The sequence below is a fragment of the Onychostruthus taczanowskii genome, unplaced genomic scaffold (assembly GCF_017590055.1).
Source record: "Onychostruthus taczanowskii isolate IOZ18803 unplaced genomic scaffold, ASM1759005v1 scaffold3, whole genome shotgun sequence".
Classification (NCBI taxonomy): Eukaryota; Metazoa; Chordata; class Aves; order Passeriformes; family Passeridae; genus Onychostruthus; species Onychostruthus taczanowskii.
In genome coordinates, this window is record NW_024500349.1 from 3,444,796 (window position 1) to 3,471,180 (window position 26,385).

At 37.5% G+C, this 26,385-nt stretch overlaps 1 protein-coding gene across 4 annotated transcripts in view; it reads right to left on the reverse strand.

Moving 5' to 3' along the window:
- CDK14 (cyclin dependent kinase 14) overlaps positions 1–26,385 on the reverse strand; it is a 315,608-nt gene that overhangs the window by 48,971 nt on the left and 240,252 nt on the right. For all 4 annotated transcript variants that reach the window (XM_041408676.1, XM_041408674.1, XM_041408677.1 and 1 more), the window contains 2 exons: positions 20,257–20,396; positions 16,071–16,217 (listed from right to left, as the gene is read on the reverse strand). In XM_041408676.1, coding sequence (XP_041264610.1) covers positions 16,102–16,217; positions 20,257–20,396 — 256 coding nt within the window. In that variant the 3' untranslated portion in view covers positions 16,071–16,101. The remainder of the gene's footprint in view (positions 1–16,070; positions 16,218–20,256; positions 20,397–26,385) is intronic.

Here is a 26,385-nt window from a genome sequence, read left to right on the forward strand (position 1 = left end):
GCATCATTCTTTGGTATCTTAGAAATTGCTTCATCTTCTTTCCCAGAATTTCAACAAGCCTTAAAGACAGTACTTGTTATACTAGAGAAAATTCAAGCTCTATTTAGGCCAGGATATTGCTCATCCTAACACTCACAAAGCATTACCAATAAATATATGTTGCTTTACAATGACTATTAGTTACAATGCTGATGAGAAAATGAGCTAAGTATGTACAGACACATTTCTAGAAAAAAATCATACATACATATATATATATAGAGAGAGAGAGAGCAAGAGAGCATTATATCTGTGTGTGTATGCATATGTGTGTGTATATATATATACACACACACGTACACACATTATTTCCATGAGTATTACCATACAAATAAATAATTCAGTACTAGCTACAATCATGAAGAGTATGGCAATCTCACACACACACACACACACATATGTTGCAGCAACAAAAAGCAAAAGCCATCTATTTCAGGTGCTGTGCTGTTAGATGACATATTTGGTCCCTAAATATTAATCATATCGCTGAGATGATGCTCATAGTCCTATCTAAAAACCTTGGAAGCTGGCAGTATACACTGTATGTGGATAGTCATTCTAAGGAGGAGCAATTTGCCTGCCATCACCTTGAAATAGTTTTGGGTTTTTTTAAACACAAATCAACTATTTTAGCTGGAAAACTCTAAGGCATGGACTGGGTCTGCCGCAGATTAAATACAAAAGATGTTTATGGCTTCTGGCTCATCTCTCAGGTGAGAAAAAAAGCTAGAAAGTACAGAAGAGATCTTAGCAGAGACACAACATTTTACCCCAACTAAATTTCAAAACATTGTTTTTAGTTGGTATGAAACTGTCTACTTGTTCAAAAAATAACTGTGCTGGAGAAGGCAGCAAGATTTTTTTCTGCCTCAAGCCTGAAGAGTATCTTATTTTTGTGCTCTTTGCATTTTGAGAACAAAATTCTCCCTTTTTTCTCTTAGTCTGAAATAATTTTGTGATATATGAGTTCAGCCAAGAAGTATTGGGGAACTTTGCACCAAAAAAAGGAACTTCAGGATATTTTCTGAAGATAACGAAAAGAACTTGTTCAGGTCTGCAGTGTAAGTAATTTTTACCACACAAATTCCACACTTTTGTGTTAGCATACTTTGAGTCTTTCAGTTTAGGAGTTCTTCAAACAGACAACAGTGTGTAAACAATCCCAAAGTACGTAACTTTACTAGAACAACCTCCAGTCTGTGTGCAAGGACTTCAGAAAGGCCCCTTCATCAGATTTCCTTCTGCTCTTCACACCGAACAAAGCCTTGGCTGACAATACCGAAATCTCCTCCTTTATTTGGATTAAACCCCCTTTGCAGGAGAAGTATGCAAATGCCATACGTGTTTCTCTTGCTGAGGCTACTCTAACCCAGCTATCTTTTCACTGTCTATTTTCCCCCAGCAGACCATCCTATGGCTGACAGGGGGACCAGCCTTTTAATTCAATCTTTCACAACACTGACAGTTGGATGCTGGGGCCTGCCATGAACTCTAAAAGAGCTCATTTAGTCATAATTAACTATTCCCTGCATATTTCCTAAGGTATGGTAATTGTGCTAAAAGCCAACAAGTGAAGCATTCATTCTGGTTTTCTTTTAAACTTTTATTTTTCCACAGCAGTCTCTTTCTCCCCTCCTTCCCCCCAGCCCCCCGCCTTTTTTTTTTTTTTTTATTTAATCTTTTCTTTCTTTCTTTTCTTCCTCCTTGGAAACATTTAGAGTAAAGAAAAAGAATGACGGTGGAGATAGGGAGCTGCAGAATACTGTGATGTGGGCAGTTCAAAAGGCAAAGTCTGCCATACGATACAGGACCCCATGGCAGCGCTGAGCCATTCAGCTGGGTAAAACATAAAGAAAAATGAAATGAGTAGAATAGAGCTATGTCATTAATGCAGAATGATGGACATCCTATTTGGGTAACAGGGAGTCATGAATATACATTTCTAATTCCTTAGATATGGTGATAAGTGATCTCTGTTTCCATTAGCACCCGAGTACATGTATTTGAACAACCTAAAATATTCAAGTTACGCAGATGTAAAGCACTTTACACATGATTCCTTCCTCCTCCCCACAACACAAACATATACCATGACACACTGCATGCAGTGGGGTCTCACAGGGATAAGGTGTGACAGATCCAGCTCATATTTTTCGTTGTTGAGATGGGAAGCTGTGGGACTCTGACATGGATTATTTACCTTAAAAGGCAAAATATGATCTCAATTCTGCCTTTATGTGTTTCCTGGCTTATTTAAATGAAGGAAGGGTTGACAGCACTCCCTGTTTACCTATAGGCTTTGCATCTGTTGAAATTCTTGTGCCTTTCAGAAGGTTTGGGACCTACTGGACACCTTTCCATCATAAATGTGCATAGTGCATATACAAAAACAGGAGATAAAGCCAAGTGTCTCCACATTCCAATCTCCTTTCCATCTGGATGTGCACCAGGAGCAAAGAAATCACTGGCTTTTGCAAAGAATGTGTGGCAGGGCCATGTGTGTGTATGTGTGAGCTGGGACAGTGTGTGTTAACACTGCAGACTCAGCAACTGTGACAAAAGGGCCAAACACAGACAGCACTGAGGCTCCTTATTCTTATGCAGCATTTTGCCAGAGCCACAAAATGTGGTTGGGCCTTCCATGAACAAGGTGAGTAGGATCGGTGAATTACAATATTTATATTCCATGTTTCAGGTATAATGTAACAAAGTCAATAAACAAAGAAAGATAAGGAAGAGAGACAGCAAAACTTCAGACAACAAGGTCAGGTAACAACTAATTTTGCTTATGTTCACATATTGACGATTCTGTCAATTTTTTTTTTTTTAGTTCAAACACAAGAGTACAAACACTGTTGTGAAAAGAGAATGTTGAAGAGTAAGGTGGATAAAATGTTTCTAAAGTCCTTTCCCCCTCCCTTCATGTCTAGACTATATCAAATTTGTAGATCTATATGGTTTTTAATGGCAGGCAAAAACATACTAAGAGCCAAGCTGACAGGCTGTTGCTGAAACTCTTAATGATCTGTTTTATCATCATGGACTGGGATTTTGTTTTCTTAGGGGAGGAGGTTTGGGGGTGGGGGATGTTTGTTTAACTTCTGTGCATTATTGTGATCACAACACACAGTGGATTAACAACAGAAATTTAAAACAGAGCATCTCTCTATAGACATGGGCTGAAAATGTGGATGTTTGTTAGCAAGAAACTGTGCTTGTTTCCATGAAAATAAAATGGGTGAGAAACACCACACAGATAAGAAGCTTTGCAGATCTCACCTGGCAGAGCTCCTGCTTTTTTTGCCCAGTGTTGTCCCCTCCAGTCCAGACCCTGAAGATGTTTTTTGTACCTCTGATATTCTGTAAAGACCCATGTGTTTAGTCTGCATTAGGTTTACTCCCTTCCTTCCTCGGGAACTCATGGAAAGAGAATTAGGTTTCTCAATCAGTCTGCTCCATTGAGGCACATTTCAAACATCTTTCTAAAGGTGTGCTACAATTTCTCTGCCCTGCATTTAGGAGTCTGGATGAAGGAGAGATGCCTGTCCTGCTGTCTGGTGACAGGAGCAGCGCTGTGACTCATTAGCAATCGTGACTCATTAGCAATTCTCCTACTTTTGATACCACACAAGCTGGTACAGAAAATTGTTTTCCAGAAAATTGTGAGGTTTGGAGATGATTTTGGGGAGAGCAGGACAGCCTACACAAAAAAAGCAAGTCCAGGACTTGAAAATTCAGAAAATCTCAGCTTTTATGTCATCTGAGGAAAAATAGCAGGGGTCAACAATCCAAAAGCAATGTTCCAACTACTAAGAAAATCAAAATCAAAACATATACACAAAGTTCCTGGTCAAGGATTTTGCAGGATCAGGCCAAGAAATTTTCAATATGCTCCATCTATCTAAATGTACCTCCTTAAAGATTTAGTAATAGATGTAAATAATTTGTGGGATATTTAATATAGAGGAGAAAAGACTTAGTAAAAAACCCAACACAGCAGTGAGGCAAAATCTTAGAAAATAATTTCTAGAGATATGACCTTTTACTGTAGCCCAAGTTAACAACACAGATGAAAAAGAAGATTAAAAAGTGAATGATATCAAAGACAAGAACTACACACATACATTTAAAAAGTGGTATGACCCAATCCTAGGTTCAATTTATGGATTGTTTTATACTGCTCTATTTAATTTGAAATATAATACATAAAGCATAAGTTGAAATGTTACTATTTGAACCAGATTTCATCAACACCTGCTCACATTACAAAGAGTTATTTAGGTGACCTCAGGGCTCACTGGATTTTTCCAACAATCTCTACATATCCACCTTCTACAAAGAGAAATGCAATTCATACATAAAATGTTTTTACACACAAGTAACGATAAAAGGAGCCACTGATGGAATATGGACCACGTGTTAGAGCTTCTTGTCACCCAAAAAGTGATTCAGAAAGATTGGTAATGTCACAGAATACACACTAGCAAGTTCCAGTGATACCCCAAAAATTTGGGGGAGAAAACATATAAAAATCAGATGATGAATATGTGATTTTTCCACTCATTGCTTCTGCCTGACCTTCCCTAGAGAGTCAAGGAACAAACCAGTATTTATTTAGAACAGAGAAGGCAGGATTTGAGTGAATGACAAACAACTGCAGGAATAGTAAGTTTTGAGGGGCAGTAAGGAATTTACTACTAATTACTTCCTGACAACTATTCTTCACTTGAATTATCAAGTTCATAAAAGCTAAGAAAATACTTGTGTCAGTTTTGAAAAACCATAAGTTGGTTAAAAAATGATGAGCAATGGTTAAATGATTTCTTCTGTTTCAGACTACAATTCTTATTTCTTGCCAGAAAATGTAAATATGTGGAAAATATTAGTTGTTTAACTGCTTTTTCTAATTCTGAGTGATACCTTCTTTGGTCATGAACCTAGGACATACATAGGTCACTAACCTGTGCCACACATAGTTCTAGAAAAGAGCTTATCTGCACCTGCCAGATTTCCTGGCCAAAACATCCTTCTTGTGTCCAAGCAGCTGTTGCCAGATGCAGACAGACACTACAACTACCACAGATCCCTCAAATATACCTCAGGGTTAAAATCTAACAGGTCTGTCCCGTGCTTACTGATCCTCGCCCTTAGTCCATGGAGCTAGCAGACTTGGAGATTTCCCAGTTTACTCTCTTTTCCTGACACAAGCCTCATTTTCAAACTCCATACAAATAATTTAAATGCATATCACTTCCCCAAACAAAGTACCAGAGCAGACATTAAGTAATGAAAACTTTCTGAACTTTTCAAGTTCCTTTCCAGTTTTTTACTCAAATACCTAAATACTAGTTGGGCATCTGCAGAGCCAAAGAGATACCCAAAGAGGGAAAAATTCTACCACAGAATCTGCACAGAGGATATTTTATTCTGATATTTTGGTCTCTTTATTCAGCTTTGCAAAGGACTGAGTCTGTGTGTTCATTAGTGCAGACTACAGCAGCCAGTGTTCACAGTGCCTATCTGAAAGAATTTAACACTAAAAAGGTATCTGGAAGGTAAAGAATGCCCTTTTTATGGTGCTTTAGTAATTTCTTTTTTGCAAACTATCAGGCTGTTAATCTGAGCTTTTTACATTAAATACAAAACAGAAAACACTCATCAGTAAGACTATGTACAAATATTTTGATTAAGAAACTCCTTTTAAAAATCTGATTCTGACTCACATTCAGTGGAGAAAGGGAAATTCAACAGCCTGTGGTTACTCAAATAAAGCAAATGCTAGCTACTCCATTACCAACTGAAAAACTTTGATGGATAGAAGAAAATGAAAGCTGAAAAAAGACAAGGATCTGAACAGTAAGCAAACATTCTTCAGCATCCAAACAAGAGACTGCTTAAGCATAAGCTCCAAACTTCTGAGAAAAGTATGAGTTTAATATATAAAAGACAAAATTCCTTAACAAGAAGGGATATAGTTTGAAAAATAGTTCTTAGGAGCCCTTTCAGCTTTTAAGTCCCATTTTCTCAGTCTGAGATGGTATTGTTGTGTCTACATTAGTTTTGATAAGGGAGCCAGCTCTACTCCCATTGAAGTCCATGGAATACTCCCATTGTCTTCAGGAGGAGCAGAGCTAGACAAAAAGCTGCACAAAGATACCATGATAAAACAGTCTGGCAGGTACCATGACCTCATCTTATTTTCTTAACATTTCTGAAAAAACTGTGTTGGGGGGGGAGAAAAATCTATGCAGCCATTTCTACTGATATGCAATATGCCTTTTATACTAAAGACAGACCAGTGAAGCAAATGAATGGTTAGCAATATTAATAGCCAGGAGCTTGTTAAACTGCCTGGGATGAAGAGTTTGCCTGCAATTTTACCACTACAGGATATCTTGGAAAAGACTAAGCATTTTGTAATGCTGATACTTTATATGTGTATTCTTTAAGTCCCTGACAGGCAGCAGACCCTGTACTCTTCATTTCAGATTAAATTTTATACAGTAAGCCTGAATGCTTTATTTATTTTTAAATCCATACTTTCTAAGGGTATGTAGTTTTTCTTGGAAATAAAATTATATCATGCAACTGAAATTACATTCTGATTTTATGCAGTCCAACTAAGCATTAAAAATGAGTCTTTTATGATTCAGCTTGCAACAGGAACATGTCTTTTATACAAAAGACATGCAGTAAACCCCCAACCCCACTTCATCCAGAAGACAAACCACTGCCCCATGTTAATAATGAATGCAGCTTATATCTCCTGTGTTCTGTTAAATTGCTAAAATTGCCCAGATAAACCATTTGAGAGTATGTCAGGTTAAATTAATACAACATGACCTGATCACTTCCACAGCTGGGAAGAAAGAAGTTGGCATTCTTTAAATCCAGAGCTCAACCTGGAGATTATGCTAAATTGCTTCATTCATAGTCCACGCTCCTCTGCACATGTCAGGAGGACAGCATTTGTCCCCTCTAGTGATAAACAAATTATACATGAAATCAATTCCACTTCACAATAATTTTCCCTATTGGGTATTATCTTTCCTCCTCTGCTCCCTCCAGTTAAGCTTGCATCCTGTAACTTGCTAATGAGCTGGGGGCTTTCTGTTCCAGGTGGCACCCCCTGCCTCGAAGTCATGACATTTCCCATTTCGAATGCTGCTGGCATTTTTCGACAGCTCCTGCTACCCAGCCTTTTTGACCTGCACTAAGAGCAACTCATCTGATCGAATGCTCTAACCTGCCAATCACACCAGCAAATGATCTTCACAGTCACTCCCAAGGCAGGAGGGGGAAAAAAAGGGAGAGTGAGAGAGGGAGAGTGAGAGAGGCAGCTCGGGAGAGTGATGGAGCAGGCAAGCAGGCAGCCTCTGCAGAGACCTAATGAGAGTGCTCTAAGCCTCTGAGACAGCTGAAACATTGAAAAACTGGTGGGAAAATTAGGACAGAACTGAATGCCTGGTGCTGTTATTGCTGCTTTCTTTACACCCTGAGACCATTTTGAAAGCAATACCTCTGAGATGTGCCATTTTCAAAAGAACAGAAGTTAATTTTACCATATAAATAGAAAACAGATATATTTTTCCCTGCCACTATCAATATGCAAACCTCATAATTCTGCTCTGCCAAATGGTGCTCTTTACAGAATTAATTAGGAGCCGTAAGCTCGTTAAATGAGAAGCTTCACCTAGGGATGATTATGAATATTTTTTGTTGTTGATGTAAGCCATAAATAGCACTTTTAACCTAATTTAAATGCTGGCAACATTTACACCTCTGTATCTACAAATGTTTGCACACAGATACATAAAACAACAAATACAGTATCTGCAGAGTTTAGATGTCACTTCATGGCTGAAACCAAGCAGAGTCATGATAATGACTCAGTTGTTTTGATTTTGCTCCTTTTATGATGTGACAGATTACTCAGTGCTGAATCTTTCAAGCACACAAGGACAGATTTAATTGTGTGGATTTTATTTCCCTTCAGACTACAAGGAAACTATAAGATTTTGATATACATGTAATGCACAGACTGAACAAGAGAGGTATTAAAAGCAATTGTAAAATAAAAATTTCAGGGAGAAAACTTAAATAAAAAGACTGTGATTTTACTGTTACAATAAAAAAAGCCAGAAAATATAGTGCACAATTAGACTTTATATTAACGTCAAAAGAGGGTTGCAGAAGTGAGCTGTACAGAATTAAAATCTAGGTTACTAATGGCAGAGAATGATCACCCATAATTACTTATTCAAAATACATACATGGCCTAAAACAATAGTAATAATTTATAACAGGGCAAAAAATTATGAAAACACTCAATTTTGTTTCCACTTCTTAAAATATCCAAAGATGCTGTTCCAGGGCTATCTTCTATGTTAGATATCTTTATTAAATGAGAATTTAGTATTTTTGAGTTTTCCTCCCGAAACTTAACAACTAACATTAGAAGGATGTGGGAAAAACATCCATCTGAGAATGCCCCACTTATGGGGCAGAATCATTTAATATAATTTATTAACTGAGTTGTAAACTATTGCTACATTTTTAGGCAAGAATCTTCCCACAACTAGGGGAGTTCAGTGCACGTTTACTTTAATGGGAGTTGCCTTAATACCCAGTTTTGCAGTGGTTGGTTTAGTTTGTTTATTTCATGGAGAATCAGGCAATAAAAGCTACAGATGAAAAGCTGCACCACAAAGCTTGTCCTCCACAGAAAAGATTCTGGTGTATGGAAATACAAAATTTCATTTTTTTGTTTGCAATTTGACTGAAAGTAAAACGTTCTGTGAACTCTGAATGCTGCAAGTGGTGCCTGAGAGGCAATGCCTCTCATTAGCTTTGCTGTCTCTCTGGGTTATGGGCTGTGTGTCAGCATTGGAAGCCTCTGCTTTGTCTGGAAACCTCAGTTTCTCCCCTCCAGTGGTTCCACATTCCTCTCAGACAAAGCCTAACTGAGGAGTCACATGAGGAAATAATCCTAAAGGAGAGGTGACTGTCCATGGGAGAGGAGGGAGAGTGGAGACCCGCTTTTGCCTCCCTCCCAGTCATTGTCATCTAGACATTGTTCTCGCCGCATTCAAATGTCATCCCAGACTATCAGCCCACTGGAACTCAAACAGCCTTTCATGCCTAGACACTTCTTAAGCATGAACAGACCACAAAGACTGTCTAGTGGGAATTGCTTGCTATCCTAATATTAATAATGCAATATAGTACACTTATGGCACAGAGGATTCTGCCTTTTGTCTCCTAAATTTATGAGCAAACAAACTGGAAAGACAGATAAACAACACTGCAACTGAGCATATGAGCTCATGCAAATATCACTAATATCTTTCCTACCGCATAAATGACTGTAAAATTACAAACCTCTACACTAAAAATTATTTGAAAATGAATCTTCACAGTGCTGAAGGCAAGTTATCATGCATTAGAAATGAACTGAAAATAGGCTCCATACTATAGCACAGCACAAGGTAATACAGCATTGTCCTTCAAAAAAGTTATCCATAATAGTACCAACACTTTTTTTTTCCTTCTGCCAGCTCTGCAGCTGATTTGGCCATGACACATTACAATTATAAAAAAATAATGTCAATAAATATGTAGGCATTACTTTCACACCGAATGACATAGAGTATAAAACTGCAGGGAAGAAATCAATATCTCCTAGCAATGGAGGTTTGAAATACTTGTCCTACCAAGTGCAGTAAGTAACAATAAAATGTGAAGATCTCCCCTCTCTGTTCTGTTTCCTTCCTTTCCTTCTTCTTTCCTAAAGAGACTCACATTATTTTAGAAATCCTGATCATGCCTACTTATTTCAGTGTACTTATTTCCAGGCATAGATGCTCTCCTGGGCTTTCAGTCTCCAGGCTGGACAGGCTTTCATCAGAACTGGTGTTCAGCTTCCTTAGCGAGACCATGCTTCTCAATTCACTTTCCATGCCTCTGTGCACCACATTACCAACTCTTTTTATAAAGACAGTTAAGAGACTGTGCATTCTACTACTTACAAGGAGTGCAATTAAGTGACTGCATTCCACGTGACAAGAGACAAGGTGACCTGTTACTGTACTGACACAAAAACACCAATAAACATATTGTCTAAGCCTTATAAGGTCCTTGATTGGGCAGTAGATTTCCTTTACTGGGGCATAACTGGGGACCTGAGGGACAGTTCTTCCATCCTCAGTCCCCACATGTGACTTAGGTCAGATGGGCAGTTTATACAAAAGCAGCCTTGCACTGGACAGTTATTTGCTCAGTTCATTTTACCCACTGTGCAGAGTCCAGAGAATATGGGGGGATTTTCTTTATGGTTGAATAGAGGGCAAAATTCAGTCTATAACTTTCATTTTAGATCAATAGAAATAAGATAATAGATATCACAAGGAAAATGTAGACCAATGCCTGGAGTTTTTCCCTTGTGTGTTATATTTAGGGTATATTCTAGCAGTGTGATCATCTTATTCTTCAGTATTAAGTAAAGCACAGCTGGAACAGTCTCATAAAGCCATTATGTTGTTAACATAAGAAAATAATGGCACTGAAAGTACTAGAGAGCCAAAAATTATCTTGGATTCTGCAGTTATCTTTCACAGCTTAATGCTAATTTAACATTTTACAAAATTGATGTTACAATTTCAACTCTGCTTAGTACTATCATTACTGGACTCAAACCCAAATTGCTTTCAGCTGCCCACCACAACTGCATCTTATTAGCCTTTTCAGGAAAGCCAATTTATGCAAATCCAGTATTAGTTAAATAATTAAACTGACCCTCAACATTCATGTGTAGACACTGTCTGGCACTAAAAGATGCAAGAAAAATTTAAACCTCCCATCTTCAGTGCTTAGGCTTCCATCTTTTCAACTGCAGCAGCACAATGACTGTTTATTCACATCTATCTGAATCCATCTATTAAAAAAATGCATAAAGAAATTAAACTGGTTACTGCTGTGCTTTTATAGCTCTGCTTTTCTCTCCCAATCTGGTTTTACACTGAATTTTGAGATTTCACACATATAAAGCACTACTGGCTACTTTGAGCTTTTGATTAAATCAACAGTGACAAAATCTGGCTGATATGCAGTCTCTCAGTCTAGAATTTCTCTTTTATGCAGACCTTTCTCCACTGTAATTACTACAGTTTTATTCCCTGAAGCTGCAGATAGGAAGATTTAGATGCACACTATATGGTTTTCCACAGTGTTTTAGTTACCCAGAACAGAGTAAATGCAGGGGAGCAGTGAAAGAAAAGGACTTTTCAATACTGACTACTGGACACATACACTGCTGGACTACAGCTTCCCTGTGGCTTGACTAGGGCAAGGCAGACAAAAATTAGACAGACAAAATTCAGCACAGCAGCACAGCAGTGCTGAAGACAAAATTCAGCACAGCAGTGCTGAAGAGACACTCTTAAACAATTTATAAATGTAAAACTGAGGATGACAAACAAAAATGAAACTATTTGGATGGGGATGCAACAACAGTCGCCTCTCTAGCTAGCAAAGAGAAAAAGGTAATTTTCCATAATGATTCTGTGCTGCTGAACACACCCAGTCATAAACAACCAAATAACCAACACTTTTTGCCATTACAGTGGCAACTGTCACCTCTGCAGCTTTATTCTGCTTTACACAGCTGAGCTGGCCCGAATGACGCCATTGTCCCTTCGATTGGCTGGGCTGCTGTCAGTTCCTGGCTTAAATGGACACAGAAGAAAGAATTCAGCAGCCTGCAAGTGACATTCAGGACTGCTGGGATGCATGTGCATGTGGTGAAGCAATACAAATAAAGGCCACTTTTTGTTTTGCTTCACTGAATTGTCAAAGAGATTAAGAAAGCCAGGGGATCTCATTATGGTAATACAGGTTAAATACTTTAAAAGCATATGGTGTTACCATCCTGAATGAAGCTGTCCCTGCTGGCTCCAGGAAGCAGACAATAGGCCAGAAACACATCTCGTGTCCCTGGCCCACCAATGGGAACTGGGGATTATAAATCACCACAAGAAAACATCACGTGCTATCTGGTCTCAGGTAATGCCTTGTCTTTTCAATTATTATTTGACCCCTCCTTTCCAGAGAGGAACAAGCTTTAGCCATGTATTCCACTAGCCAAATGAAACCAGAGCTCTAGAGTTTCTTAGTGTCCCTTCTTGTCTCATTAAAACAGATATGTAAAGATGGATGACTTTAGTATATACAGAATAACTCAACAAGACATGTAGAGGTGAGGAATGCTTCCACGGAGATGCTTCCTCCCCACTGAGAGAAAAATATCAATGGAAACCATCAGGCACAAAATAAAAATGTTTTGCTTCATCACAAAATTTTAGAGGTCCGTAGATATGGTCAAAAGGCCCCGGCTAATTCAGTACTGACAGATTTTTCTGTGTGTGGTGATGCTCATTACCTCATATTTGCTAATTTTCTCCAGTAGAGAGCAGCCTCAGCACTGACCTTGCTAAGTCCAAATGCCATTTTTCCCCCCATGGGCACTGGAATAAATGTGTTGTCTCTTCTTGGAGCCCAAGACAATAACACAGCGTGGTCTACAAAGACCTCATTAGTAGTCCAAGTCTGACAGATGTTATCTGAGTTTTCAGAAACACGTCCTAGGCTATTGCTTTTTCAAGTGGTAAGTTGATTTGTGAGTTGTAGACAGGCAGCTGAAGCACTACAGTATCTTAAAGACAGCAGAAATTCTCAGAGATGCACCAGTTTCTGAGGGCTTAAGAAACTCTAATCAATGCTCTAATCAATGATGGAGCCAATTACAAATTTACTGCCTTTAGTCCCTCTCCTTCACCAATCTGCTAGAGACTGCTGCTCCCAAAGTTAGCAGATGATGTCTCAGCCATTCCTCCTCTAATCTTTTTGCCTTCCAAATGTTAAAGAAACGTGGATTTAATTCAGTGGGTGCACGATCAGAGCCGTAACATCTAGCAAGTGTGTGACAGAACAGCAGGAGGTGATAACTTCTTATCACAGAAAGATTTGGCACAACATCTTTATTGGGTCTCTCAATTTTATTTCCTATTTTTACCCCCAAACCAGGGAAATTAGGGGAGGGAGGGAGAAAGGGAGGAAGGGCACAAGACTAGAATTTTCTTCAGCAACAGGTTTTGGAGGCAGTTGAAGATGTTTCCTTGTTCCTGTTGCTTTGTGTGTTTCTCTAATAAATTCCTTTACAATGTATAAATGCATAAAAATATAGAAAGAAATAAAACCTTTCCTTTACACATGTGTTAGAGGATTTAGTGAGCAACCATCTACAGATTTTTCTCTTTCACAGCTTCCTGAAGGATACTGGAATACCTTAAAATTCCAGCCCTTCCTAACTTCCCTGCCACCTCTATATATGCATAAGGTCAACCCACAAAGGTGAGTGAAACACATATGTGCCTACCTTGTCCAGAAGAAAAGCTAGAAATATTTGTTTGCTATGGTTGTTGGGTTTTTTAAAATAATCAGATCTATTTCCTTCCAATATTTGCCCCTTCTAATTTTTCTTTATCCCACTAGTTGTGATGTTATGTGATCATGCTTGTTGATATTTTAACATCTTGTACTGTTTGCCTCCATCTCTCTAACTCTGCTTACCTTGTTTACCTGTTAACTTCATGGCCCTGGAGAGCTACTGCTATCTTTCCTTTTGCTATTCATGCATCTTTTTGCTTCACTGAGCCTAGTGAATGGAGAATCTGAGAGAATATATTGTAATAAATACCCCTTCCCTAATGCTATGCTCCTGCTGACTGCAGCTCTAATCTTCTGCTAGAGTGACTGACTCATAACTTATCCATTTTACTGACTGAACATCCTACTTGCCAGTCACTACTCTACTGCTCAAAATCACAGCCACCTGCCATTCACCAGATCTTCTTTTCACATTACCAAAACTCCAGTCTCTTTTCCCAACTGCTTTCATTTTCCACACTGACTCACACCTCTACTTGCTTGGTAGTCTCAGCCCTTTAAAGGTTTCCACCCATTCTAATAATTCCTCACTCAAATCCATTTCCCATGTCCACAGCTCTCCTGCTTCCCTGTGAATTTTAGTTTCCTGTCATTAATCCCCAGCTCTCCACATGGTACAAGGACCTCTTTTTGGTCCTAATACTTTTCCAGGATTACCTGCTGGTCCTCATCTCATGGCACAAGTCAATACTACAGCAGGGAGTTGATATGTTATTGCACTGTAAGCGCCCAACAGAACAAAGTCCCAAGCCACAGAGGAAAAACGTAATCAATATAATCAACACATCACAATATTTGCTAAGTGGTTTCAGACCTTTCACAATGAACCATGCTATTCTGTATTAAAACTGGGGTTGAGCAGCCATAACAGTACAGTGATGTATGTAAAGGGTAGATTTGGTTTTCTCTTTCTGTTCACATATAAAAATTTAAAATAGTAATTTGTACCTGCTCAAATAGATATTCAGTAAGAATGATCCAATGGTTCTTTTATAATATTTTACATGCTCATTTGCAAAAACCTTCTATTGCATATTTTATACATGAAAAATTGCATTTATTTGGAAGCAACAGAAAGGAGATTCTGTATATGAGAACTGAGATTCTGTACATAAGCTTCTACACAAAAGGTCTTTAGCACAGATGGGCACATTCTAAATATACTTTAGATGGATGATATGTCACGTTAGAACAGACAAGGTTGAAGAGATGTCTGCAGGGACAGAGCCCCAGGAAAAGTAGGGATTAGCTTGTCAATAAGGATGTAAACAGACTGCTCTGAGGCAGCTTCATTTCTGACATTAGAGAATCTTAAATGGTTTGTTGGCGAAGAGCTTGTGCAAAAACTGGGGCAGGCTGTCAGCACCGAAATCTATTCATTCCAGTTTTTCAGTAGTTACTGCCTGTCAGGCGAAGACTGACATTACAGGGTTAAAAACCGCAGTTTTACATAAGCATACAACAGGAAACCCAAATGTAATTCATTAGAGAAAGGTATATTTGATATTGTATAAAGCAGACTTAGCTAAATATAGACATCATGTGAATATCAACTACATTTATAGGAGACCATATAGGTCTTCAAATAGGTATATGAGCAGCATGTGCATTTATCTCAGCTCCTAGAACTTCTGTAACAAACTGTTAAAATGGACTCAACATGCAAAAGCAACTGTGTCTTTAAAAACAAACAAAAAAAGGCAGGGCTGGATTTTTTTGAATGAAAAGAATCTGCTCTTAAGGTATTTTGTGAAACACTGTGGTATGAAATGATTTAGAGAAGCACAATAAGCAGAGCAGCTATATAAAGAAATACTGCTACTCTGGAAGAGTCTGCTAAGTGTTAAATCCCACTGAGCAAACACTGGGCTGGTGCATATGGGCAGAAGATAATTAATGCCATGATATAACTCCGCCTTCCCCTTGCTGTAATTTGGTAAGTGGCCTCTCTGTTCACCTGGCATTCCCAATTTCTGCTCTGCTCTTAAAATGCCAGAAGTCATATTACACACTACTTCACTGCTGAATAGCAATGGTTGAACAAAACTAATATTGGTTGAGCCAGTCATAGAGATCATAATCACCAACATGACAGCACCTCTTTGCCAAGAACATCCTTCTGCTACCAAGACTACCAACCTACCAAACAACAGAATCATAGAATGGTTAGGGTTGTGAGGGACCTTAAATCACAGAATCATAGAATTTCTCCTCCTTGCCCCAAAATTTAACAAAAGAACTTGCAAGAGGGGAAAAAAGTATCTCTTCTTATTTTACCAGAGGGGAAAAAAGTATCGGACCAAATTAAAGGAAAATTATAATTTAATATATAGCACCAAGTTCTGCAGTGTTTTCAACCTGTCAGTGACACTCATTCCTGAGTACTTATAGTCTTTATAGCGACTGTAAAACTGCAAAAACAGAATATCAGCCTGCATATGGACATGCAATTGAGTTTTCTATTTTGTTTCTCTAAAGATAACTAAAGAGCATTTTCAAAGATATCCTGTCCAATAATCATGTCTTACCTGCATTATCAGTTGTGAACATAGGTATTCTTCAGTGTTTGCTGTTTGATACACCTTTGCCATAACTATTGTTTTTTCCAAAGGCTCTCATGCTTTCTCCAGTCTCTGGCTGTAATCTTACATTCGGTACAGTAAAAATAGAAGACACTGTAAAAAAGAGTGTCAGTTCAGAAACTTTGGTTTCTTTTTGCAGTAGAAGCAGTAATTTAAAAATAATTAATACATATGGTAGACACAACATATTGAATACATATGCTACCTATTTCTGCCAGTAAGCACTGCTCAAAATCTGAATGCAAAGAAGCTGAATGCTTTATGATGGAAGTTGTATGGTGCAAACATTTTTAGCAGCATGCATCTTCAAAAAACCTGTTTTCAGATTGTGTGTGTTTATTTCTCCTCTACACCACCATGCAATTAACAACTTCCGCTTTCAAACTTCTGCTGGGAGAACTCAGAAATAAGAAGGTAAAACATGCAGCAAGGTTTTTCAATCATTTGATACCACATATTATATCTTCAGACTATTGATGTCAGTAGAACTGAACAATCCTGTTTGACTTTCTTTTTTGAATTACCAAAGACAACTAGGCTTGTTAAAAATATCCCAACAACTCCAAAATCTTTTACATGAAGCAATCCCTTTTTGCATGAGCTAGAAAAACCTTGACAACTTCAATGTCACACCAGGCAATGAATTATTAAGAGACATGATGATAATAATCAATCAGCAGTCCAAATATGCAAATGGTTAAGAATTAACATACTGATAATATGAAAACTCATTTTTACTTAGGATGCCTAAATCTGATGGGGAAAAATCAATGGCTTTTAATAACTTCTGAAAACAAACATCCCCAGAACAATATCCTCACGAGAGCTGCCACTGCATGGTTCCATAGGGAAATGCTAAAGAACTAATCAGGGCCATAAGAGTTTTCTTTTTTGCACTAACCGGCATGCCTATAAGTTTCTGGAACTACTTTTTTCATCTATATGTCTTTAAAAGATCTGGTTATTGCTTTAGGCACAGACCTTCCCACTGTAGTTTGACATCTCAACTTGCATTTCTTATTCTGCTATCCTTGGTTACACACATTAATAAGGACAGATATTTTATGCAAATAAATGAATATGAGCTCTCAAATACAAAAGCAGAAAAGGGGGAGGAATGATTTTTTAAAATAGAAAATAACAAGTACTGATATTTAGTAAAAAGTATGAAACTATGGATTACTGCTCAATTTTCAGATGAATGAAAGCTATGCTGCATCATAAATTGCACTGTATCCCTAGACAAGGTGTTTTTAGCAAAACTACATTGCTCTTACCTTTTTAATGTACTATTTTCAAAAACTGAAAGTGGCTACCTTTTAGACAGAGCTTATCTGAAAATTGAACTTCCAACCCAATTGAAATTATGCCTTGACTTGAAACTAAACCAGGTAATAAAAGCAAAATTGTGCTTCTCACATAAACTAACTTTACACACGTTTTTAAAATAAACCCCAATAAAAAATATACTATAAAGTATTACATAGAATATAAATACATAGTGGTAAAGGTCAAAACCAGAATACAAAGTCAAACACTTACTTCATTTTCACTTTTTCGTTGTAGGCTGAGTCACCATACTTTTGTGAAATATTGTGATTCCAAAGAAACAATTTTCTGATGGAAAATCATTTGACTGATTCATCCCACTTGCTTTTCTACCCACATATGAGTCTTTCCCTTGTTTTAAGTACTAAATCCCAAAATTTACAATTCAGCATTAGACAAAAATATATTCCATGATGAATACTACTCACTACAGAGATTTGCAAAATCATTGGTAGTGTCCAAATTAGAAAGCACTAATTTTGTTTCTACATAAAGGCTCAATATGTTTATAACTATATTTAATTAACTATCAATAGTGTTTCTTGATGTAAATATTAGGAAAGAAAACTAGAATCACAAAAACTGGTGATTTCACTACACAGTAAACATTTTCCCAACTCTCCAAAGTATATGACTCCTTTGTTTTGTAAATATGTTTACAAGTATATCCAAGTCATACTAAATAGAAACGATTGTAGTATTTGATATTGGGATTGTCCTTTCTTGCATCTGGATTTATGCTTCATAATGATTATCTCTTAGACACAGAAATAGTCTTTCTGTAACTCAAAATTTTACTGGAGGCATTTAGAAGAACCTTGCTTTAAAATATAATGATTTTTCATCTTTATTCTCCCCCCTTCAAAAGGTTTCACTGCTCCTGATGTTTAACGTTATGCAAAGACGTGTTTCTGCCAATGAATATCGCCTTATGGTTATGCTTCTGCAAATAACCTGCTGTGAGCTGATAAAAGGATTAATGCAGCCAAAATTCTTAATCTGTGAAATTACAAATTAAATTCTCATATTAAAAATACCACCCTGAGGTATTTTTTGTGGTTTTAATTCCCCTCTGGTGTTCTGCATACATTGTGCTTGTTAATGACTAGGACAAGACTGTCTCTGTTGGCAGCCTGCTGCAGAGTGATAATGTGTAGGCATTTACTTCACTGATAGAACTGGATTTAACCACTGACTGATAAACTAAGTGGCAAGTGGGTAATAAGTCCATATTAACAGAAAAGTGCTACTGCAGAATTCAGAATTCAAAATCCTGGCTAGACTAAATCACACAGTCATAGGGATTGAGATGTCACCACTGCAGAGTGATTTTTGTTTTCCATTTGGTGGAAATTGGATAAATTAACTGGCATTCTTGATGTTTCACTAGTCCTGAAGGAAAGAATCTCTGCATCAGTTTCTGCAAAGGCAGACTTTTAACAGCAGCTGCCTTAACTTACACCAAATATTAAAATTTTCTGCTTATCAAGCACCACAGTCAGCAAACTGCGTGGTGGGTCACTAAGGCAGAGGAGGAAACTGGCAATCTTTTTGCAGAGCCAGAGCACAGTCTATGATAGTGATGGACAGAAATTATTGGTGATATTTTGGTTTTAATCTTCATATTCTAAAAGTGGGAGAGTGCTCTTCAGAGCAGAGCTGGGAGTAGTTACTTGGACAGCCAAGCCACAGAAGCAGCTCAAAATGTGACTACTACAGCTGTTGAGGATGGAAAAGATAAACTTCAGGAAGACAAATTTTTTGTACTGACACTACTGTAAACAGATTCTCCTGTGGATGAATATTCAAAAAGAGAACTTAGGTTTTAGATGCAAACTTTTAAACCAGCCATAGTTACACACATGTGTTCCATTGTTGCATCTCTGAACTTTCTGCCTTAAGGTACTGGATACAGATCTTTTGCTAATGGATGCATGTTTGGAAACAGAAAAGAACATACAATGCTGTAATGCAAGCATGTGTCTCTTCACCATACTGAGTTAAAGCAAAATGCTGACTGTTGTTCCCTTGTGAAACCTTTTTATAATAGAATATTCTCTGAATAAAAAATATCATTCATGATACTGTTTTTTTCCCTAGAATAAATAGTTGTGCGCTTTTAACACTGAAAAACAACATGCAGCCATACAATATAAATTATTTTAAATTACTAAAAAGATAATTGACAGCATACATGATGATGGGAACATTTCTGCCAAGTCAACTGGAATGCATTCTGTTTAATAAAGGAAGCAAAAGAATATATGAAAATAGTGAAAGCATTCTTAGTTAAGAATATAATTTGCCATCCTCTTCGTACAGTAATTCAGCAGATTAACTGATTGTTTACTTTGTGTTTCCCAGACTTCTGAATGCCGAGTCCTTTCTTAAAGGTTACTGTTATAACACACAGAGATTCTGTGAATCAAACGCAGCTGGATTTTTATCCTGTGTGCTGCAGCTAGTTAAGAAGTACTGTACATTATAAGTGAAAAGCACTAAATATGTAAATTGCATTTTTCCTTTTGCTTTATGACAATTCAAAGAATTCTATTGGCTCCACACATAATCAAATACAAAGATAGCAGGCTGCAGACTGCAGAGCAGAGATAGCAAAAAAAAAAAAATCCATTTTGTCCTGTGTCAAGCTAACTATGTAATTTCAATCTACACAATTGCAGTCACGTATTTTGTGTGTGGCTGTGTGTGTCCATGTGACTGTCTGTATGTGGGGGTTAGCATACACACATGCATCTGAACTAGAATCTTTGTTTCTAATCCATTTGGAGGTGGTTATACTCACTATCAGTTAACTCCCATAGCCGTGGGGGCAGATCACTGAAGTACTCATGGCTCAGAGCTGCCTGTGCTGACAATCTGTTCTTTGGGAAACACTGGAGTAGTTTGGAAGCTAGATCTTCTGCATGGTTCACACAGCTCAGCCTGAAACACAAACAAGAAGGTTTTTCTGGAAAACAGTATCATTATTCTGGTTATTAATTCCATCTCCAGTCAGCACAGATGAAACACCAAGTCTTAATAGCCAGGAGTGCTACCAGGAAAAGGAGTTGATTAATTATTTCTATATTGACAGCTCAAAATTTATACAAATTTTACAATTTCAGAGCATATAATACACCACATCACATATGCCCTGCCATATATGCTAAAGCATCATGAGCAACAGCATCTTGAAAGCAACTCTTTTGATTCTTCCATTAACATTTTATTGAGCATACTAACAAACTGAAAATTTACAGTGCTGGAAACAAATGCTTATTACCTTCTGAACACATGAAATTCAAGCTTAAATAACAGCAACACTCACACAACTTTGAGAAGTATCGCATTTTAAAATCCAGTGATGTTTAACATGCAACACATTCATCATGTTTTACAAAGACATTTGTCTTTCAGGAGGTACTGACTTATTTGTTCATATACTCACATGGCAGGGAATTGACTCCTCATTAGAGTGTTAATCTAATGCAAACATTAAATTTAAGTGAGTTATCTCTTCTAAGCTTCCTACAGAAACTGAGAAAACTTACTGTTTCACTGGGAGCTAAATCCTTGGGAATATTATAAGAAAATGAAATCTAAAAGGTAATAGACTTGAAGTGGAGAGAGCAAACTGGTAATCAGCAAGATGTGGCCTGGGTCTAGTAAGCTACAGCTGCCTCCTAAATTTCCAAAGCCACCAAACTTTTTGGAATATGCAGTTGAAAAAATACATGGCTGAATCTTGTTGACATCATGATGCTATTATTACTAGGAAACTTCATAAATTCAACCATGCCTTTGCTCAGTAAAGATGTCTCACTGGGTAAAAGCCAAATTCTATAAAAGGTTTCTTCAATGCACTGGTTTCCCAAAAACAGTAGATAGTAGACTGCAGTCCGAAAAAACTCAGCATTAGAAAAAGATTATGTTTTCCTCTAAAATCAATATTCCTACAGCATGTTTCATGCAAATATTAATTTTTTTCAGCTTAAGCTGACTTTCTAAAAAAAATTCAAGAAGATGGATTAAGCAACATTACTCTTTTATTGGGTTGACATGGCATGATTTATATGAAACAGTATAGCCACAGGTGAAAACTGCCTCTCAAACAAAGAACAGACAACGCTGAAAACACTAAATAAATAAAACAGGTTACTACAGTGAGAAATTTAAGTTACAAATGTCATAGACACAACTCTTTGTCCACATCCATACCATCATCAATATGAAAAATCCCCCTAATTTTAGATATTCATTTTAAATTAAAAAAAAAAAGTCACAAGCATCTATCCTAAATTATGTACTGGCATATGTATGATATGCTGATATCTGCAATCATTCAAAAAGTATGCCACTGGCTGTCTTTTTAATTTCTAGCAACTATGTGCTAGATGGAAATTTGAATACTGTGCCTATCTGATCTCTTCTTGAGAACTGGCAGGATATATGTCCAGAAAGTACCCAGGGATGAATTGCTTAGGAGTGCTGACCACTTTAAGACATTGTAGCTCATCACTCATAATCTTACTGAATTCCCAGGATTAGGTTTCAAAATTGCTATTTCAGGTTAAACAGTTGCTGAAGTCCACTGTTTCTGATGGGTAAGTTTTTTTCTGTTTTCATTTTCAGTTTGTGACAAAAGAAAAACACCCTGAATGAAAGACTCATTGCTTATAAATTACATTATAAATTAGAATAATTCCAGACTACTTAAACTACCAGATTGTTGAAAATGTTCAGTAGACTTTTGTGACAATTACAGATAATTTCATTACAGAACACAGAAAAATACAAAGACAAAAGGTTTTTATCAATAAAGAAAAGGAAAAGGAGTGGCAAATATTCAAGGAGGATTGGTATTAATTCTTCTACACATCCAAAATTTCCACAGAATGGTGATTATATTGAGTCTGTGAGCCCTGAGCCCTAATCCCCCCTGCACCAATGAATCGTTCAGAGGTTCTGTCAAATCACTTCACCAATGTAATTTTTCCCTACAGAGGTAGCTGCAAGATTTTAGGATCTATAGTAAAGCTGCTGTGTCTTGAATGAGAACTACTGTTAATTCAGAAAAATGCAGTCACTTAAGTAGTGAAATATTATCCTTCAATATAAGAAATACACCATTCCTTAGCTGATCCATACATATAGTGGAGATACTAATTAGGTAAGGCAAAGCAAACCAAAGGAGATAACATTCAAACATCAAGAGATTCTGACTTGCAGGTGAAATTTTGGATGCCATCTGCAGCTCCTCACACATGGTGATGCTGGCATTTTGACTGCATTAATGGTCACCAGTGTACCTGGCATACTGCTAAGGTCTTTTTGCAAGAAATTCAGAAAAACAAATATAAATTGAACAGGTTTTGAATAGGAATGGTTTAGAAAGCCAGTCACCTTCCTAGTTTAGACAAAAAAAAAGATACATATTTACTGAAATCAGTTGAGAAACCAAAGATAAACATCAAATAATCAGCATGTTATATATTTAATATAATATAAATCCAACAAAAATATCTAGGGCTGCAAAATAATCATATCAAGTAATTAAAACACTTATGAATAAATCAGTCATAATTAGAACCAGTTTTATAATTAAAAAATAGAAAAAAGACTAAATTCATAGCACAGTCCACAAAAATAGTTCAATCTGCTATAATTATTAGATCTATCTTCCCTGATCACATTCCAAGTAGTGCTGGGGGTGTGGGGTTGGTGTTAGTTGTTTGCCAGTGCTTTGAAGATTCCAGTTGCTACATTATTAGCATTATGTTTCCAAGTATTTATAGATTTCAAACTCAGAAGGGACCATAACGATCAAGTGTCACCTCTTGTGTAATACAGGCCAAAGATCATCTGAGTAACTCACGAATCACCACTTTCCCCTAGCTCAGCTGTATCTTTACAGTTCTACATTAAAATTCTAATTTTGTTTATGGAGCTTCGCCCAGCAATGAAAAAATTCTTCTCCAAAACTCATGTCTTCTGCAAAGGTCACTTCTGGAAATCAGAGGCCACTGCAAAAAGCACATGCATGCGGTCTCCTAAGGTTGTCAGTATTAAAAACCAATGCCTTAGTGGAATGCATGACTAATTTTGCTGCTCCTTTTAAAGACAAGCTAGTCTTTACTTATGAAAAATGTCCTGTATGATCCTGTATTAAAATTACATCTGCTACATCAGAGTTGTTTGGAAAACCCTATTTAGTGCATAACTTCAGTGGTCGGAACATTGGAACGATTGCTTTGTTTCTCTCCTTTTTTTTGTTTTCTTTTTGCCAATATTGTCTTTAAAATATCCTCCTTAAAACATTAACAATTTATCTGATTTAAGTTTGAAATCTTATTCCTCAACAGAGACAAAGGCTAAATTTTCTGACGGGGCTCAGTAGTTAAATACCTAATACAGAAGTTAACAAAAAGAACTGTAGAAGAAAAAGATTTCATTTTTAAATACACCTCTTTCAGTACGAGACAGGATGGAATTTCATACAATATGGCTTTGTGTCTAAAACATAATAGCATGTTTTGTCTCACAGCAGTTGGGCCATATAGGAACTTGGCATGCATGATATGGCAAGTCTCAATATTCACGCTTCACTTACTGTCACACTAATCACTGAGGAATAGTTACTGGCCATGACAGCATACATACTTTCAGAAAATGTGGTGTACAGCAGAGTACAGAGAAACCTTTGGCAATGAGCATTAAATAATGTGTAGACTTTTTTTTGAGAAATACTGGGAATATTTTTACACACCTACTCTGATGACATTTGTGAAACACATTGATTTTCAATTTAATCCCAAATGCTATATACAGCCTTAGCTCAAGAAAAAACAAACACCATATGAACCTGTCTCACTTGAAATATATATGAATCTGACTAGACTTGAGCAGTTGTAAATCTCATTGGATTACATGAATTTGATTTAATTTCAGAAAACAGGCTTACATGTCTTTCTACTGCAGAGGAAGGTCAGTACTTGGTCAAGCAGAACATGACTAAGATCACTGAAGTTTGGTTTAAGCTCTTAAGAAAAAAAAAGTTTGGGGCATGTGCAGTGAACTTCTGAACTTGGGGTGATTTGCTTTTTAATGCAATGAAGAAGGCAGTTCAAATTCACATTAATAATTAATACAAATGGGCATTAAAACAAATGGAGATAATATGCTGTCTATATGCTCCTAGCAGCATGAGGTAAATACTTCTCAAAGCAAAAATCATTTACTGTGAATATTTTCCATGTGAAGATATGATTCTTGCAGTGCATCATTAATTCATTTCTCAACTGGAATTTATAGCATGGCCTAGAGGAGTCAGGTACCTAATTCCCTTTGGAAATTTCAGCTCTTTCTTTATTCTAAGGAAGTTCCTGCAACCTGAAAGACAAAACCAGTTAACCTGAACATTCACACCGTGTAGCAGAGCTTAAAGTTCAATGGTATGAAGAGAACTAACAAATTGGTGTGAATAGGGCAGGCCAGGTAGGAGCCCTCACAGCTCATTTCAGAGAGGATGCTCTGCTCCCCTCAGCAACAGAGCTCCTGTACAGTCCCTGTGCTGCCTCACCTCCCAAGGCACTGCCACAGTGGTTGCATTCCCCATTTTCACCCAAGGCTGCTTGAGGACAGCAGCCTTTTCCCCTCATCCCAGGATTTAGCCTCTCCTGAGCTCTGTACAAAACCATACAGCACTATGCATTGTAGTTAATACTTACTTTGTAAATGCATTGTCCTCTAACCAGCTGATACAAAAACGCCCACGTGTGCCTTGCTAGTTTATACCTCTGAATCTCCACGTGATCCTCGTAGCAGCAGCTATGTGAAACACGAGTCAGAGCAGGCCCTACCCGAGCAGCATTTCCTCTTTACGAGCTCCAGCAGCCTTTCTGTTGTTACCACCATGCAGAGAACTCCTACTGTCTTCAAAGAGCCGACGCGCCAGCTCCAGCGTGCAGGAGCTGCTTCCCTAACGGGCCTGGTGTGCCTCCACGGAGCTTTTGTAGGGTTTATTTCGCCATCAAGAAACCACCACAACAAGTGAACGCAAGTTTTGATGCCAGGCTTTTAGCTTTTGATATAGATGAAGGCATAAAGGAGTACATCAAGACGAGAATATAACAGAGTAAAGATGTTACCATTTTTTCAGTGTTTACAAAGGGTATTGAGGACTAAAACTGATGAACAAAGAAAGACAAAATCATTTGATGGCTCACTCAAGCAGTGAATCACTTGTTGCTGATCAATCACAAAATGCAGAATTTGCTCTTCAGCACAATATAGAGATACCTCAAGCCAAACTATAGAGTAAAGCATACAATTAAACAGAGACAATGTGACATGTCACTGTTGACACTTACTCCACACCTGCATAGGGCTGCCAACAGCAGTCCTGGGTTGTGCACCTTGCCTAGAAAAGAAAGACTTGTCTCCAAACACCTGATGCCCCTCTTGCTCTTCCCAAATTGAGATGTTTGCAACAGTTCAGACTCAGAAACACTGAGCTCTCTACACAAGCAGGGTGGGAAAATCCAGTCTCCAGACTCCCTTAGCCATCACTTTAATTGTACACTTCTAGCTCAGCGCCCAAATAGAAGCAAGATTGCCACATAGCACAATGACTCGCTCTTGGATGAGCTAGGCTGGGACAAAGCCTGCACTGGCTATAACAGGCTATAACATGGCTGTACTGTCCCCAGTGTCTGTCCTTGCTCTGTGTTCCTGCACAACACTGCACACCACAGTCTTCAGGCCATCGTGATTTCCATGGTGGTGTATGATGTGATCTCTTTGGAAATTTAAAATTTAGTTTGATCCCCTTTAATTATATTACCATATTACAGCATCAGAAGTCTTATCCACTGAAGTACTGAAAAAGTGGTCAAAATATTTATTATTACAATAAAAACCATGACAACCAGTG